At 24.4% G+C, this 17698-nt stretch overlaps 5 protein-coding genes across 5 annotated transcripts; 1 reads left to right on the top strand and 4 right to left on the bottom strand.

The window, feature by feature from the left end:
• Positions 1 to 3132: 3132 nt before the first annotated feature.
• Positions 3133 to 4573, bottom strand: SRAE_0000072600 (Hypothetical protein; the record flags this gene model as incomplete). The annotated part of the gene is made up of 3 exons (XM_024646661.1): positions 3133 to 3329; positions 3496 to 3876; positions 3946 to 4573. 3 exons carry the CDS (start codon positions 4571 to 4573, stop codon positions 3133 to 3135), a joined length of 1206 nt encoding a protein of 401 aa, XP_024500817.1.
• A 6-nt stretch (positions 4574 to 4579) lies between these two features.
• On the bottom strand, positions 4580 to 5284 carry SRAE_0000072500 (Reverse transcriptase domain-containing protein; the record flags this gene model as incomplete). Its single annotated transcript, XM_024646660.1, has 1 exon — positions 4580 to 5284. The coding sequence occupies one exon, from the start codon at positions 5282 to 5284 to the stop codon at positions 4580 to 4582; it is 705 nt and encodes a 234-aa protein (XP_024500816.1).
• Positions 5285 to 5641: 357 nt separating this feature from the next.
• SRAE_0000072400 (Reverse transcriptase domain and Integrase, catalytic core domain and Ribonuclease H-like domain and Peptidase A2A, retrovirus RVP subgroup domain and Aspartic peptidase domain-containing protein) lies at positions 5642 to 10153 on the top strand (the record flags this gene model as incomplete). Its single annotated transcript, XM_024646659.1, has 1 exon — positions 5642 to 10153. One exon carries the CDS (start codon positions 5642 to 5644, stop codon positions 10151 to 10153), a length of 4512 nt encoding a protein of 1503 aa, XP_024500815.1.
• An 843-nt stretch (positions 10154 to 10996) lies between these two features.
• On the bottom strand, positions 10997 to 11320 carry SRAE_0000072300 (Hypothetical protein; the record flags this gene model as incomplete). Its single annotated transcript, XM_024646658.1, has 1 exon — positions 10997 to 11320. The coding sequence occupies one exon, from the start codon at positions 11318 to 11320 to the stop codon at positions 10997 to 10999; it is 324 nt and encodes a 107-aa protein (XP_024500814.1).
• A 3385-nt stretch (positions 11321 to 14705) lies between these two features.
• SRAE_0000072200 (Hypothetical protein) lies at positions 14706 to 15412 on the bottom strand (the record flags this gene model as incomplete). The annotated part of the gene is made up of 2 exons (XM_024646657.1): positions 14706 to 14843; positions 15250 to 15412. Coding segments are annotated over 2 exons (301 nt in total), but the record flags the coding sequence as incomplete, so codon positions are not given.
• Positions 15413 to 17698: the final 2286 nt, after the last annotated feature.

The raw sequence follows: 17698 nt of genomic DNA, 5'->3' as shown, positions 1-17698 counted from the left end.
TGTTTTGTCATGCGAATATATAATAATAAACTTTATAATAACACATTTTTTCTATTTTAAATACATTTGTATTTATAATAATTATAATAACTTTAAAAGAAAACAACTTCTTTATTTAAAATAAATATTTTTAAAAAAAGTAACAATAGTCTATACACAAAGTTATGATATAAAATAAAATAAAGTTTTATTTTTTTATTCTTACAATATTATTAAATTTCTTTTCACTATTATCTTAAAAATATTTTTTTTTGCAATATTATTAGGTAAATTTCAATTATCACTATTAGCTTATTATATTAAAGTAAAAAATAAAATTATTTTAAAATAAAGGTATAGAAAGTCCATCAGTTATAATGTCTTACACTTATTATTTTTTTAAAATACACCAATATTTCGTTTAATCTCCAAAATAAATTTTTAATTAGAAGCCATCTTATTATGTAATATTGCAATTAACAAAAAAAATAATTATAATTATATTAAAGGATAACTTTTTTTTCTATTGTCAGTCTTAATAAAGTTATATAGATATTATTTCTTTGAAATATTTTATGGTTTTAACAGTTTATTATGATAGTGATTCTACTGAATCTATTGAACAAAAACATATAAAAGAAAAGAAAGATAATGTTGAAAATTTTGTTGATGAAATTTGAAAATTACTGATAAATCACTATTGACAGAAATTTTATTTAATGTTTATATTTCCTATAATTGACCAAGATAATTACATTGTTAATAAACTTTCTTTACTTCTGAAAATTATACAATGCTTAAAACTTATATGTAATCTTTTTGTTAAATTAAACCTATTCTTAATCATAGATATAATTGTTTATAACAAATATAATTTATTCATGTGCATTAAATCATGAAAAAACATTCTACCATTTATTCCAAGTTAAAGTTTATTCTTTCTAACAATAATATTAATATTTGTTTATTTGTAAACAAGTTCTTGTAAATTTGATCATTATTGCAGCATTTTTACATTTTAAATTAAATATTTTTAAATTCAGAAATATTTTATATTTAACATCACATATATTACATAAATTAATTTTTAAATCAATTATTTATTTTGAATCTGAAAAAAATTATTTCACTTCTGACATGATTCTTAAGATATCTACCAAATTTTTTAAGTTTAAAAAAAAGAAATCTTTACATAAAGAGAAAAACTTTAACTTTTGATCATTTTAGATTGCTTTTATACAAACAAAAAAAATAGTTTAAGTTATTATCAAAAAACGCATATAGTATCATTATTAAATGATATCTTTCTTATATTTTTTTTTTCAAATATAAGCATAATTTATTAATATATAATAATAATTTTTATTTATACCAAATAAAATTATGAGGTTAAAAATGGTGTTCTATCATTCTATGTATTATAAATATTTTATACCAGATACATGTACAACTTTACAATAACTTTATATTTTTATCATTTATTATTATTTCTAATAAATTGACAAATAAAAATTTTATTAGTACAACCTCCCTTAATTTTACTTTTATATTTAATTAAATTACTATTACAATAAAAAAATACAAAATAACAACAATATTAATTTGCACTCATAAAACTTAATACAATTTAACTATCTTTTTTTATTAAGACATTTTTTTAAACATATATCTTATCATAACATCATTTTAAAAATCTTATAAAGATGTAAATAAACTTAATGAATTTTTTGCGGAAAAATGATCTAGAATAAAATATTTTATTTTAAAAATTCATAATATTTACATATATATATAGATCATTAAAAGTAGTCTTCAGAATCTTTCTCAATTTTCAACTTATTATAACTCATGAAGTGTTGATTTTCAAATAAAGTTTCTTATAATCAAAATTCATCTTTTTTAAAAGCTATCAAAAAAAAGTGGTTTCATGTTGAAATTCCAAAAAAGTTTTTTTCATTATGTGATAAAATGTGTGGCTTAATTTTAGAGTCACTGACGTACTAAAATTTTTTTTGAAAATTTAAATATTATACATATGTAAAATTTTTTATTAAAATTACAAAAATGATTTAATAAATATTTCATACTAGTATAGCAAATAGATAAAAAAAAGAAATAATTAAAAAATTTTTTTAAATAAAAGTTTAAAAATAAAATAGTATCAATTTCCTTAATTCTAGTTTCACATATGTATTAGAATTTTTTTTGAAAAATTAAATAATTAAAAATATGTTTAATTTTTTTTTTATACAAAAAATATTTAATATAAATTTTAAAAGTAATATAAAAAATAGTTAAAAAATTTTAAAATATTATTTTTAAATTAAAATTTTTAGTAAAAAATTAATTATCAACTTTTTTTATTTTATTTAAAAATTTTCTTTAAGTTTTTAATATGATAATTTTGGTTATTTATGCGAAAAATTTTTTTTTAATTTGAATCTATTTGTTAAAAAGCTTCTGACTTGAAGCGTCTAAGTTATCAAAAGAGAAATCTGCTTTTCTTTTAGCCATTTGTTAGTGTATATTAATATGAATGGTGAGAATAGAAAATTTTAAATGATTCAAAATAATAATTACAAAACAACAACTCTTATAACTATATATACTTATCAAATGATGACATTCATGAATAAATGTAAATCATTCCTAACATGCCCCCTTCAAAACTACATTGTTAAAATTGTTCTTTTCTACAAACAGTTTATGTAATTTGACATTATCTTTTCAACTACTTTCTTCAACAGGTTGAATAGTAAAAACTCTAGATCCATGTGATTCTATAATTGTTCCTTTAGACCATTAACCTTTTAAATTCTTTCTGAACCATACTTTATCACCTAATGAAAAATTATCTCTTATATTTTCAGTTTCTTGTATGTTATTCTTTTCTCTATACAATTTCTGCAACTGCAAATTCAATACAGTTTTTGGGTTATATGTGCAAATGATTTCATATGGGGATTTATTTCTAGATCCTTTTTTAGTCGTTTGATAAATTGATTGGATTAAAAATAAGACTTTTGCAAGGAATTCCTTCGACGAGCCCATTTTTTATAATTTATTTTTAACTGTTTGAACTAATCTTTCTGCTTGACCGTTAGAATTCTGATGTTCAATTGGCGTAGATGTATATTTTATTCCCCATTCTGTTCAGAGTTTGCCAAATTGAACCAATTCTTTTCCTCCATCAGAAACTAATTCATCTGGAAATCCATAATTCTTAATAATATTCATTAAAAATTCTGTTATCTCATTAATACTATGACGTTCAAAATTTTCTAAAAATGCTATATCACTGAATACATCTTGACAAACTACTATATATTGATTAAAAATTGTTGCTACATCTATATGTATTCTCTGAAAGAACTTCTGTGGTTGTTTTCAAGTTTTAATTGGAACTAACTGTGCTCTTCTAAATTCCTCACATTTGACATATTTCATGCAGAATTCTTGTATGTCCCTATTAAGTTTAGGCCAAAAAATACTTTTTTCTCGCATTGATAATCATACTATTTGCTCCATCATGAGTTAAATGTAAAAGTTCTAAACATTTTTTTCTAATTCCTAATAGAATTATTCTTCTCTCTCCCATTAAAGCATAATCATTTTCTAAACCTAAAAACTCTTCTACCTTTTTATATTCTTTTGGACATGGAGCATTATATTTAAGGTGTTTTAATAGTTGCATATATTCTTGATCCTCCACTGATGCTTTATTAAGTTCTTTTTCAGAAAACATTACTGATTTGCTTACTAATTGTTGAACATCAAAGAACGTTGTTAATTTATATATCTCTGTGGGATCTTTCATCAATTCTTCTTTTCTATTAGATATTATTTCTTTTAGTTCTTTATAATCTGCTCTAAAAATTGTATCTACTAATCCAATTTCTGAACCCTTTTTATATATAACATCAAACCAATATTCTAATAATTCTAATTGTATCTTTTAAATTCTACGTCTTGTTGATTTCTTAATACCCGCTTCTTCTTTGAATATTAATGATAATGTTCTATGATCAGATCTAATATTGAATCTCCTACCTGTTAAAAACTGGTGGAATTTCTTTATGGCATAATAAATTTCTAAACATTCTTTAACTTGATTAGCTAGTTTTAATTCATATGATGTAAATTTCCTAGAATTTAGTGCAATTATTATTTCTCTGCCTTCTGTTAACGAGTATAAAATAAATCCCATGAATATGTCACTAGCATCACAATCCAATATTAGTTTATTCTTACCATTATAAAAATGATTAACACAAGATGATAATAATGCTTTTTTTGCTTGATTAAACCATTCTTTAGCTTCATCTGTAATAGTATATGGTTTTTTATGTACAATATTCTCTAAACCTGCTTTATATTCAGCTAAATTTTTAACAACCCCTTTTTGATAGGTTAAACATCCAATGAAACTTTTCATTTCAAAAGCTGATTCTGGAATTTTTAATGTCCTTAATTTTTCTACTTTCTTTGGATCTGAGCTAATTCTTTTTCTTGTTATCAAATGTCCTAATATTACTACTGAATCCATAAAACATTTAACTTGTTCTTTTTGAAATTTCAGATTATTTTGTTGCATATGATTTTAAAATATTTTTAATAATTCGAAATGCTCACTAAATTTTGTACTTACAATGATTATATCATCATAATAGGCAATCATAACAGACCCAAAACCTGGAATTTTATATTTATTTTCTGCTTCTATTTTTGCCATAATACTATCAATTCTTTCTTGCCAAATGCATGGACTTAGAGAAATTCCTTGTGGCAATCTAGGAGGAATATATGTACCATTATGAGTTGCAATACCACACTTAAGACTCGAATTTCTGGTTATTTTAACACTATCATATGCAGAATGAACGTCAAATACACTTAAAACAAATTCATTTCCATCTTTAATCATTAAACCTACCCTAGCTAATTCAGAAGAAATATTTTTGACTGGATATACATTTGTTTTAAGATTCATATTTAATAGACTAAAGTCTGCAGTTAATCTCAAATTGTCAGGAGTAACTAAACCAGAGTCTTTATCAACCTTATCTAATTTTTTAATTACTGGTCTAACCGATGAAAATGCATCACAATAAGAAACTTTTTCCCATATACCTTCTTTCACCAACTGATCAATTTTTTGTTGTACACATTCTTCAGTTACACCTGGTGGGTAAAGTCTCGCTAGTATGTGTCTAAATTTAGGATTGTCTATGAATTGTAATTCTACAGTACCTGGGCATTCACCCATATTACTATCATCAAATAATGTTGTATAATATGAATCCATAAGTTTATTAAATTCTATTCTCCAATTTGATAAACTATGAGGAATTCGATTACATAATTTAATATCAATTAGCAAAAGAGTTATGTGATGACTTTTTATAAAAAAGAAATCTTTTAAATGATTAAAATAGGGGATGAGAAATGTAATGAAAATTTAAATATAAAAGAGAGAGTTAAGAGTTTTGAGTTAGAGTGTTTTTTTTAAGTTGTTATTCTTTTCTACCCTACGTGAGACGCACCAATAAAAATTTATTAATTTTAAATATATTTTCTATAAAAAAAAAAATATATCTTATAAATTTTACTGGAAAAGTGATAAGGTGTTATTTTTTTTTCTCTCACGGATTCTTAAGTAGTTATGGGTAGAACTAGAAGTGAATCTAGAGGCGAGAAAAAGAGAAGGGTTTCACGTTTAAGTATGTGTGGAGAATTTAGGAGAATTGTTGCTCAAGCGCAAGCAAAGGCGAGGGAAGCTGCTACTGCCACAGAAGCTCAGAAAAGTGCCAATTGGGAAAATCATGAGGAGATGATAAAAAATGGACTTCCTGGAGGAGAAATTGAGAGTGAAGAGCAAAGAAGAAGCAAAATGATGAACCCAAATAAAGAAGTAAGTGAAATCGAGAAATTAACAAATGAAATCAGAAAATTGAAGCTCATGCTAGAGAAAAATGATGATCAAAGAGAAATAAAAAAGGATGACTCTGATAAAGAATTTGATGATTTTTGGAAGGTAAAAAATGAGGACAAAGGTAGAATTAACTCAAAATATGATAGTGGTAGCGATGATGAAAAAGATGTAATTTTAGATCAAAGAAGATCAAGAGTATATGAACCAAATTATCAAAATGTAAGAATAGAACCTTATGATCCAAAGGAACCATTTTATTTATTTAAAGAAAGATTTGAATGTATGTTGGAGATAAATGGATGTGCTGAAAGATTAAAATTACCAATGTTGAAGCTGCATTTACGTGGGAGAGTTGCAAGTGAAGTTCTTAATAGAACAGAATTAAACAGTTACTCAAGAATTACTGAATATTTATTAAGAAACTATATTGGTGAAGAAAGTGTTGCTGCGGCTAGATATAAATTGGAAATGATAAGAATTAAGAAACGTTCTGAATTAATTTATGAAGGAACTGAATTATCAAGATTAGTGGACATTGTTTATGAAAGGGAAAGTTTTGAAGAAAGGATGAGGAGAAAAAGAATCCTTCTGGCAGAAAAATTACCCCAAGGAATTTTAAGAAGTTTAGTTAAGCATGGAAGACCTGAGAATGAACCGTTTGATCATATGTTACTGGTGGCCAAGGATTACTGGGATGATTTAGAATCAGGAATAGGAAATTTTCAAAATAAGAAGGAAAAGAAGTTTTCTGGGAATTGTCATTTCTGTAAAAAGAAAGGACATAAAGAAGCTGAGTGCCGTGTTAAAGAAAAGGAGGAAAAGAAAATCAAAAAGGAAGCTAATTCTTTAATTAATCAAGAAACCAAAGGAAAAATAAATGAAAATAAAGCCATAAAATTGGAAAATTCAAGTAAAAATTTACCAATAATTCAAGTGAAAATTAATGATGGTGAAAAAATTAGAATGTTGGTGGATACTGGATCTGAAATTACGGTTTTGCCTTTGAAATTCAAATGTTTAAGTGCTGTGGAAGAAAATTATCCAATGAAATTAAAAACTTTGAATGATGCTGGGACTATTGAAACTTTTAAAACAAAGAAGAAGTTAAAGTTTAGCATTGGAGATCAAGTTATAGAAAGTCACGCTTTTTTGGGAAATATTGATTTTTCAAAAAGGAAGTATGATGGTATTTTAGGATGGAATATTTTCAAGAAGCTGACAGTTACTTTTGATAAAAGAAATGAGCGTATTTTTATTGAAAATCATGGGAAAACTGATACACTTGAGATGAATGTTGCAATTTTGGAAGAAATGGAAAAATCAAATGAAGAAGTCTTGAAAATTAAAAAAGAATTTCAGGATGTGATAGCGAAGAATGAATTTGATTTAGGAAGTGGAAAAATGGAATGTCAACCAATTCAATTAAAAATTAATGCTGAATTTCCAAAACCGGCAAATATACCTGTTAGAGAATGGGATAAACCAATTTTGAAGGAATATTTGGATAAATTAGAAAAAAGTGGAGTAATTGAAAAAAAAACAAGTCCATATGCATTGCCTATAATTATTATTCCTAAAAAGGATGGAAGAAAGAGAATTATTGGGGATATGAGAGCAATTAATGCAATTGTACAACCTATCTACTATTCACCACCTTTAATTAATCAAGTAATTTTAAAAATGAGAAACTGTAATTTTTATACAAAATTGGATTGCAATAATTCCTATTTTCAAGTAAGTGTTCCAATTGAAAGTCGGAAGTTTCTTGCGGTTAAAACTCCTTTTGGAATATATCAATTTAAACGATTGGTGCAGGGATATATTAATAGTTGTAGCGAATATCAAAGAATTGGAGAAGAAGTTTTACAAGGGCTTGAAAAACATTGTACAAATTATTTAGATGATATTGTGATTCATACATCTGGACCCTTGGAATTTCATATAAAAATGGTGAAAGAAGTATTAAAAAGAATTAGATCTGTAGATTGGAGAATTTCTTTTGAAAAATGTAACTTTTTTGGGAAATCTATAAAATATTTAGGATTTTTAATAAATGAGAAGGGTAGTATTCCTCATACATTAAATATTGAATTGTTTCTAAAGAGACCTTTTCCAGAAACGAAAAAGACACTGAAATCATTAGTTGCTGCGGCAAATTATTATAGAAATTATATTAAGGATTTTTCAGAAATTACTTATCCTTTGGATGAGTTATTGAAAAAGAAATATCAGAAACTAGTCTGGAATGAAAGGGTCAAAGAGTCTTATAAGAAATTGGTAGAAGCTATGTCTAATCCAAATTTTTGCCATCATCCTGTATTGGAGGAGGATTTTTTTCTTACTACTGATTCAAGTGATTATGCAATTGGAGGAGTTTTATCACAAATAAGAAATGGAGAAGAAATTTCAATTTCTTTTTATAGTAAAAGACTATCAGTTACAAAACGAAGAAGGTGTATAACTTATAAGGAACTGATTGCTATAAGTAAATGTTTCAAACATTTTAAATATTATTTTGGAGGAAGTAGAATCTATATTAAAACGGATCATTTACCGCTCCTTGGAATATTCAAGAATTCAACTGATAATAAGTATTTGGAGTTAACAAATGAATTATTTGGTTTTGATTATAAAATTGTTTACTTAAAGGGATCTTCAAACGTGGTTGCTGATGATCTTTCAAGTGAAGTTTATAAACTAAGTGAAAATGGAAATAACGGTAGTAAATTTTCTGGGAAAGAAGTGAATAACATTAAATGTGTTAATGTAAATGAATTGTTAAAAAACATAAACATAGATGAATATGATATAATGGAAATTGAACCAATATATGAGAAGAAAGAGACTGAAGATTTAGAAAATTCTTCCGAAGAAATGGAAGTTAATACTAATCCTGTTCATAAATTAAAGGGAGAGAAAAAACGGAAAAGAGGGAGACTGAAGAAGGTAATTAAAGAAGAAGAAGATGATGGAAATGAAATAACTCTATTGGTTGAGTTAATAGAAGATAAATATGGATTTTTGCAAGGAGATTTCAAAAAATATCAAAAAGAGGATATTGATATTATAACTGCTTCAAAGGAAGGTATATATGATGGAAAAGAAATTGAGGTAAAAGATGGAGTAAATTATGTAAAAATAAAAGTTCCAGAGGAAGGGCAGGTATTAAAGAAAATTATTCCAAAATTTTTGGAAGAAAAAGTTTTATTTTTGGCACATAATTTACGTGGACATTTTGGGAAAGAGAAAACAAAGAAACTTATAGAAAGTATTGGGTATATGAAATCAATTGACAAAAAAGTTGAAGAATATATTGCTGCGTGTGAAGAATGTCAAAAAAGGAATTCACCTTATTTAAAACATCCAAAAATGGAACACGTTACAGAATTTAGTAAACCTTTTGAAAATTTGTCAATGGATATATGTGGACCAATATTGCCAACTTCTTATTCAGGAAATAAATATATTTTAGTGCTGATTGATAGTTTTTCAAGATATACAATAATAAATCCGTGCCGCGCAATAAATTATAATGAATTATTACAAAAAATTTTAGATGAAGTAATTTGGAAGCACGGAAACCCTTTATCAATTAGGTCGGATAATGCCAAGAATTTCAGAACAGAAAAATTAACAGAAATTTTTCAATTAATGGGGATTAAAAGGGAATTTTCATCGGTCTACCACAGTCGTGGTAATTGTTTGGTGGAAAGAACTTTGAGATGGATTCAAAATACTTTGGCAAAGTTAACAAAAACAAAAAGAGGAAGATGGGACATTTATACGCAGGCAGTGGCATATTATTACAATACAACGGTGTGTGCAGCGCATGGCTATACGCCATTCTTTATTCATTATCTTAGGAACCCAAATTCAGGATTGGAAAAATTAGTAGATGAAGCTGGAGGTTATCAAATAGATAGAAATTTAGAACTGGTTGAATTATTAGACGTGGCAAAAGAAACATACGAAAATGTAAAGAAAAATATAGAAGAATCATGTAATAAAAGAAAACAAAGAAAATGGAAGATTAACGATATAAAAGAAAATGATTTTGTTTATGTAAGAATACCTAATACAGAAACAGGTGAAAAATTGGTGTCAGAATGGAAAGAACCATTTAAAGTCATTAAAGTAAATGGAAATAAAATAAATGTATTATGGAGTAACCAAAAAAAACGGGAGGTTCATTTCAGTAATTGTAAGAGAAGTAGAAAGATTTCTCCAAGAAGGGAGGAGTAAAAGAGTTATGTGATGACTTTTTATAAAAAAGAAATCTTTTAAATGATTAAAATAGGGGATGAAAAATGTAATGAAAATTTAAATATAAAAGAGAGAGTTAAGAGTTTTGAGTTAGAATGTTTTTTTTTAAGTTGTTATTCTTTTCTACCCTACGTGAGACGCACCAATAAAAACTTATTAATTTTAAATATATTTTCTAAAAAAAAAAAATATATCTTATAAATTTTACTAATTGATTTATTCAAATCTTTCAATGGAATTTGATCTAAACCCATTTTTTTAATTTCTGGTAAACCCAAAATATTAAAATCAATATTAGCTACATAAACTATAATTTCTATGTATGAATTTGATTTCTTCTTAACTCTTAATTTACATTTTTCTAAACATGACATTCTTGTACCAGATATTCCTTTAACATTTAAATCTGTACTCTCTAAAATTGAAATACATTTTGTTGCTGTTTCCTTGCTAGTTATCGTTGCTTGAGCTGCTGTATATAATTCGAATTCAATTACATGTTCCGACCCTATTTTATGAAAGAAAATTAAATCTATGAAAATACGCGATTTTTAAATTTCTATCGTTTTTTCAATTATATTAGAAGAATTAAACACCAAATAATCAAAAGCTTTATTTGATTTATCGTTAGCAATTGTAATAATAGGTACTAACATAGTTTTGGCAGTACATTTATCTTCTGAATGTCCTCTACGATTACATTTTTTACAAATTTCTTCTTTGTACTATTTCTTTTTTTTTCAAAAAATCGTTATCTTTCTTTGTAACATTAATTTTAACTTCTTTTGCTAATTTGGTCTTATTATAAGTTTCTATTTTAACTTATTGATCTAAATCTGTCAAAGATTTAATTTTAGAATTTTCTGCACAAATTTCACTTAAATAACGATCTCTTAGTTTATGTGGTATCTCTGAAGACATTAATACCAAAATAATTTTAAAATTTTCTTTTGTAAGAAATTTACTATCCAATTTCCTAGCTAATTGTGCAATGTTTTCAATTGCTTCACAAAAGGGTAATTTCTTCATCCCAGCCTCTATTAAACTGAGTAGTACACGAGATTGAAGAAAATGATGACCATATGTACGTCTCAGTGCATTACGCAATTTTTTATATGACATTCTTTCTAAACTAGTAATTGTCATCGTAGCTTTTTATTTTGCTAAAACCAGACGTTTAATAAATTGAATCATTTTAAATTTCTTTTTTTCATCTGATAATACCATAGTTCTTCTCATTTTTGTGGATATTAAAGATTTAGCATATTTTATAATTGCTTCAAAATCCTCAATCTATTGATCTACATCTTCTTCTTCATTAAATTGTTCGAAACTTCCAAACGCCATGTTAAAAAGCTTCTGACTTGAAGCGTCTAAGTTATCAAAAGAGAAATCTGCTTTTCTTTTAGTCATTTATTAGTACGTTAATATGAACGGTGAGATTAGAAAATTTTAAATGATCCAAATAAATAATGACAAAACAACAACTCTTTTAACTATATATACTTATCAAATGATGACATTCATGAATAGATGTCGTAATATTTCTAACACTAATAAAAAAATTTTTATTAAAACTTTTTTTAACCTTTTTTTACTTTTTATCAATTATCAAATGTTGCAGTTACTATATATTTTATTAAATTCCTTAAAACTTTTCAAATACTTTTTTATTTTTATTTTTTAATTTCAGTACGTCAGTGACTCTTAAAGGGATCTCTTTTAATATTATATTATTTGTAAAAGAGAAAATTCTCTTTAAAATATAATACCAAGCAAATTTAAATTCTTGTAGAACTGTAAAATTATGTATTCATAAAAAGGAAGTTCGTTTCTCTAAAAATATATTACATTTTTTTGAAACAGATATATTAAACTAATTTTTATTTAAATTTTTCTACCATTTTGATAAAAAACTAATAAAATTATAAAAATAATAAGAAAATTAAATTTTACATTTTTTGGTTTATTTTTTTACTTTTAAATGATAAACTTTTTTTAAGATAAGATTTTATCATTGATTTTCAAAAATAAAAATTCTTTTTTTTGATAAATATTGATAATTTTCTAGAATTAAAGTTAATAAAAGCAGTTTTTGATTAGATGTAAAAAACATTTTTGATTGCAACATATAAGAAGTTTGAAAAAAGTTCCAGCATGTTATGCAGTTATAATAATGTAATGATAGCAAAACATTTTTAAATTTGTAATAATCATAATTTTTTTTTATAATTTTAAAACATTCTACTAACAATTTTGAAATTGATGAAATTAAAGTTTTATTTAAGAAACTTGTTAATATATTATTTTCAAATCAATTTTATATAATTTTCCTAAAAATAATAATTTTAATGTTTCTAAATTTACAAAATAAAATTAATAAAATAAATTTATAATTGTAATTAGAAATTATTTATTGTAAATTACATCTCAATAAATTTTTTTTATATATTTTAAACTTTACTTTTTAAATCTGTTTTAATATTCGTATTTCAATTAAGAGTTCGTTTAATGATAAATTATTTAATATTGTAAAAATCATTTCATAAAAAATACATAAATTTATAAGTTATATTTGAAATATTCGTATACTCAAAAAAAAAAACTCTTGAAGTTAATCAAGCTGAAAAAAATTTTCAATTCTTCAATTTAAGGTATAAAGTTTATCACTCATTTTTTAAGTAACAGAAGCTTTATCATAAAATGACATTTAATTTTAAATGTGATAATAGAATCTGTCATGAACATCAAAGATTGTTTTAGTTTTAATCACAACTTGGGATAATTATTAATTATATTTTATAAAAATTGAACTAATATATATTAGCTATAAAATTATATTTTAATATTCAATTAATTTACAACTTGAGAATTTTTTAAAAATATGTAAAAAAAAATAAATTCGTTGATTAATGTTTTTTACAAAACATGTTATTATATTTTTATTCAATTTTATTATCTTACTATAGTTTAAACGTTTAAGACAAAATATTTAATATATCAGTAATATACGTTAATAGCTTTATTATAATTTTTTATAATTTCTTTTTTATTTTTAAAATATAAAGAAAAAGTTAATTTTTTATATAAATATTAAGCAAAAAGTGTGAAATTAGTACTTGTAACATGAAAACTAATTTCAGGTAAAATTTGATTCAAAAATTAAAAATGTTTATCAAAACATTTATAATGTAAATAAACATAAAAATTAGACTTAAACAAAACAAATATATCTTTTACATCACTTTAAAATATCTTTTCTCTTTTGTCAGTTAAAGACAATCATTTGTTATCACTCAAAAAATATTTATCATAAAAAGAAAATATTTAAAAAAAATTATAAATTTAGTATATATTAAATGTAATAAACAATAAACAAAAAAATTATTGGGTTTTATTTTTATTACTTACAACTTTGTTTTTTATTAATATACTAACATTTAGTTGTTAACTAAATCCAAAGTAAATCTCTAAGAAATTAGTTTCACTACATTTTAAGTTCAATTTTATTTCTTTTTTTTAAATTTGTTTTTAAGACTAATTAAAAACGCTTTTACCACAAAAAAAGTTTATTATATGTTTAAAGAAATATTTATAATCTAATTTTTTTAAAAAAATAAGATAAAGTACTCTAAGAAACATTGCCAGCTATAATTTAATATAAATTTTAGATAAAATAAAACTTAATACTATATATTTTTTTCAAAAATTTGGATACCATTTTAAAACATATATTTCAATTTTTTTATATTTTTATTAAAAAATTACAATAAACATTGATATTTTTTGTTTTTAAAATAGATTTAAAATAATTTCTTTCATAAAAAATTATATTATTCATATTTAGTTTATAAAAATATTTCAATGTTTACGATAATTTTTTTAATTTCATATATTTAAAAAAAACTTAGAAAATTTTTTCTTCAACTTATTTTCTAATTCACTAGTATTGCTTTTTAATTTTTCTGTTAATTCCATCTAAAAAAAAATATTTAAAATATTACATTTTTAACCTACGTCTTTTTGAATTTTAGTATATTGTCTAATCTTTTTACAAGTTGGATTTGTCAAAAGCATTTAATTAAATTTGTTTAGCACCAGCCGACAGGCTGTGGTTTTCCTATAAATATAAGTGGGACACATTTTAATATTAAAAAATGTTTATGAGTGCAGTTGATTTTCTCATTATTTTCTAACGTCTAAAGAAGAATCTTTTTTTATTTTTAGAGTTATCTGATTTGCGGATCCATTTTTAACAAGATGACATACTTATCCTTACACACAACTCTGACCAAGTCTATTTGCACACAATAATCAAGAGATTTGCTGACAATTACATGAAACTTTATATTCACAAATCCCAATTCCTTCAAAAAAAGATTACTTTTTTTAGTTGGTCGTTTACGGCAAATAAAATTCTGCCCAGTGAATCTTTAGTTAAGAAGCTGTTTCTTCGACATTTACTTTCCACAGAAAAACAACTGATTAGTGCTCTCGCAACTATCAATTATATCTTTAATACCATTCTAGATTATGCCAAGAAAACTACCTCCATACGTAAGCTTCTTTCTGGTAGGCGTCCATACGATTCTCTCCCTTGGCCACTCAAAGCAATCCATGATTTTGAATCTTTGATGCAAGAAATATATAAAAACCGTACATTTTTTACCTAAGCTAAGGTTCAGTTGTCCAAATTACTATTAAAAATGGACAGCTCCAACACGGCAGTTGGCAGCGCTCTATTATATGAATTTAAAGATTTCTCACGTTATCCTATTGAATACTTTTCCGAAAAGCTTCATCCCACCAAACGCCAACGTTGCCTAACCTTCATCAAACTTTATGCTATTCGTAAAGGTTTCTCAGTGTTAAAATGTTTTTAATGGGTCAACCGATTTTTGCTGAAAGCGACTACAAACCGCTCTAGTATATTTTTCGAACGAAAATACATTACTACCAGAAACTTCTTCAAGTCATCAACTAATATCAAGTCACGATTCAATATGTCAATGGAGCCAATAACCATTTGACTGACTTTCTCAGTTGGCTCTTTACCTTCAACAATGACATCTTACCCGTGATTCCAGTTCGCCGGTCTCACAGTCGTCTTCGTAAACCCAAATACGACTACTCCCAGAAACGAAAGGAGTCCGAAGTGGAACAATTGATTCTTCAAGCCCAACAGAATCACGGTCTTCAACAAGCTTTTCGAGACGGCACACTTTGGCACAATCAACCCTTACGTCTCGATCAAAGCAATCATTCTTCTCTTGATCTGATCACCACCACCCAATCTAAAAATATGCATTCCGAACGACTCTGAAGCAATGCAGCTCCTTATTAAAATACACAAAAAATGAAAGAAGCCTTGCGCGAAAAAGGCACAACTTTACAAACAGCACCCGAAATGCCTATACCGAAAAAGCACATAGAACAATATCTCAAATCATCAGAAAATTAGCTAAGGAATCTGAATCGGAATGGGATAACCTAGTTTATCAAGCTACATATCATTACAAACTAATTCCTTCGCTAGACAAAGCTTAATCACCCATGTCAGCTTTAATGCTAAGAACTATCTTTCATCAAGATGTACAAAGAATTCGAGCAATAATTAGAAATATTCAACAAAGAAAACGAGCCACCCTTTAATAACTTCAGCCACATGAACTATTTACAGCTGCTTTTAAGAAAAAGGCAACCACTATGCTTGAGACTAGATATTCAGACCCAGAGCTAGTTATTGCCACATCAAGAGATAAGAAAACAGTGAAACTTAAAAATAGAAAACATTGTCCAACATGATCAATGAAAATTATTTGAGAATCAAATTCACCTTCCGTGAAGAGCCCCAGTAAAATTTTATCTTAACGTTTGGAAGAGAAAACTTTTTCCAAACATTTTTATATTTATTACATATTTCACCCCCAATTTTTTTAAAAAATAAAAATTTTTATTAATGTAATATATAAAATATTATTATGATATCTCACTAAAGACATATAATTTTTATTTCAAATTTCTAAATAATTCTTATTTATTTATATTTAACTAGTATAAAAATTAGTATTGGAATAATTTTAATTAGTTATTTAAGTCAATTTAAAATTTATTAATTAAAGATAAATAATTTGTTCAAATCACTTAAAAAATATGATATTGAAAAATACATATATATATATATTTGTAAATTTATAATATAAAAATTTTGAATTTTAATAACCTTTCGATGATATAAAAATATACTGTTAACAAAAACGCAAACACTTCTCCTACATTTTGAGTACTATTATATTTTAATTCTTATTATTGGAATATTTTTTAAAGAATTATTTTTTTTTAATTTAAAAGCACTTTATACTTTTTATTAATCGTATATATCTTTTAAGTATTTTTTTAAAATAATTATAAAAAAATAAATTGTACATTGATTTTTTTCTGAATAGAAATATTGTCTTAGAAAATAACTATTTTACTTAATATTTTAACTTAAAAAAATATATTTTTTTTATTTACTATGTTAAAAATATTTAAAACTTAGTTAGTTATAGAATTAAAAAAAAAGCAGCTTAAAAACATTGCCAACTTCAAATCGAAATAATTACAAATAAAAATATAGTTATTAAAACATAAAAAAATCAGGAATATAAATTTATTACTGAAAATCTATTGTAAACTATTAAATATTTTAATTCATTTATACATTGCATTGGCAAAAGCTATTCATTTCGATTAAAAATATTGAATTTATAATAAAACCTAAATCTACTATTAACAAAAAAAAATATAATCAAAAAAGATAATTAAAATAATTAATGATAAAAAAATTGACGGAATAAAATAAAATAAAATAAGAAATGTAATTTCTTTAAAAAATAATTAGTTGCTGTAAATTGGATTATAACATAAATTCTGAAAAATTTAAGTAATTACAGAAAAACATTAATAACTTACTTCAAAACAAAGTTATTAATAAACAATTTTCAATCAGTTTTAAAAAAGACAATACAACATATTTTATTTAAATTTTTAAAAATGTAACATTTTTCTGAAATAAAGTAAAAAATTAACAGAATTTTTTTGAAAAAATCTCAAACATTTAAAATGTTTTGTTATATTAAAAAGTTTAATTGATTATAATATAATGAAAAATATAACCAAGCTTTAATAAAGGTAATTTTTTTAAAAATTATATAATATTATCATATTATTAAAGATTACTTTAATAAATATTTCCATTTATTTTTATCTGAATATTATTTTAAATTATTCAAAGTAATTTCATCTTTTAAATGTAAAAAAAATTAAATAAAAGTTTCTAAATGGGTAAAATGAAATATTATTTAAAATGTTAAGCCCTCCAGGGGGCTCGAACCCCTGACCGTTAGATTAAAAGTCTAACGCTCTACCAACTGCACTCAAAACTTAAGTGTCAAAATGTCTTACACGGAATCGGTAGGTGCTCCTAAGTGTCAAATTGACATATTGACATCAGATCAAAGTTGATGTAAATATGTCAAAATC

The sequence above is a fragment of the Strongyloides ratti genome, scaffold srae_scaffold0000016 (genome assembly GCF_001040885.1).
Source record: "Strongyloides ratti genome assembly S_ratti_ED321, scaffold srae_scaffold0000016".
NCBI classification, from domain to species: domain Eukaryota; kingdom Metazoa; phylum Nematoda; class Chromadorea; order Rhabditida; family Strongyloididae; genus Strongyloides; species Strongyloides ratti.
This window is presented reverse-complemented; position numbering and strand designations above follow the sequence as displayed.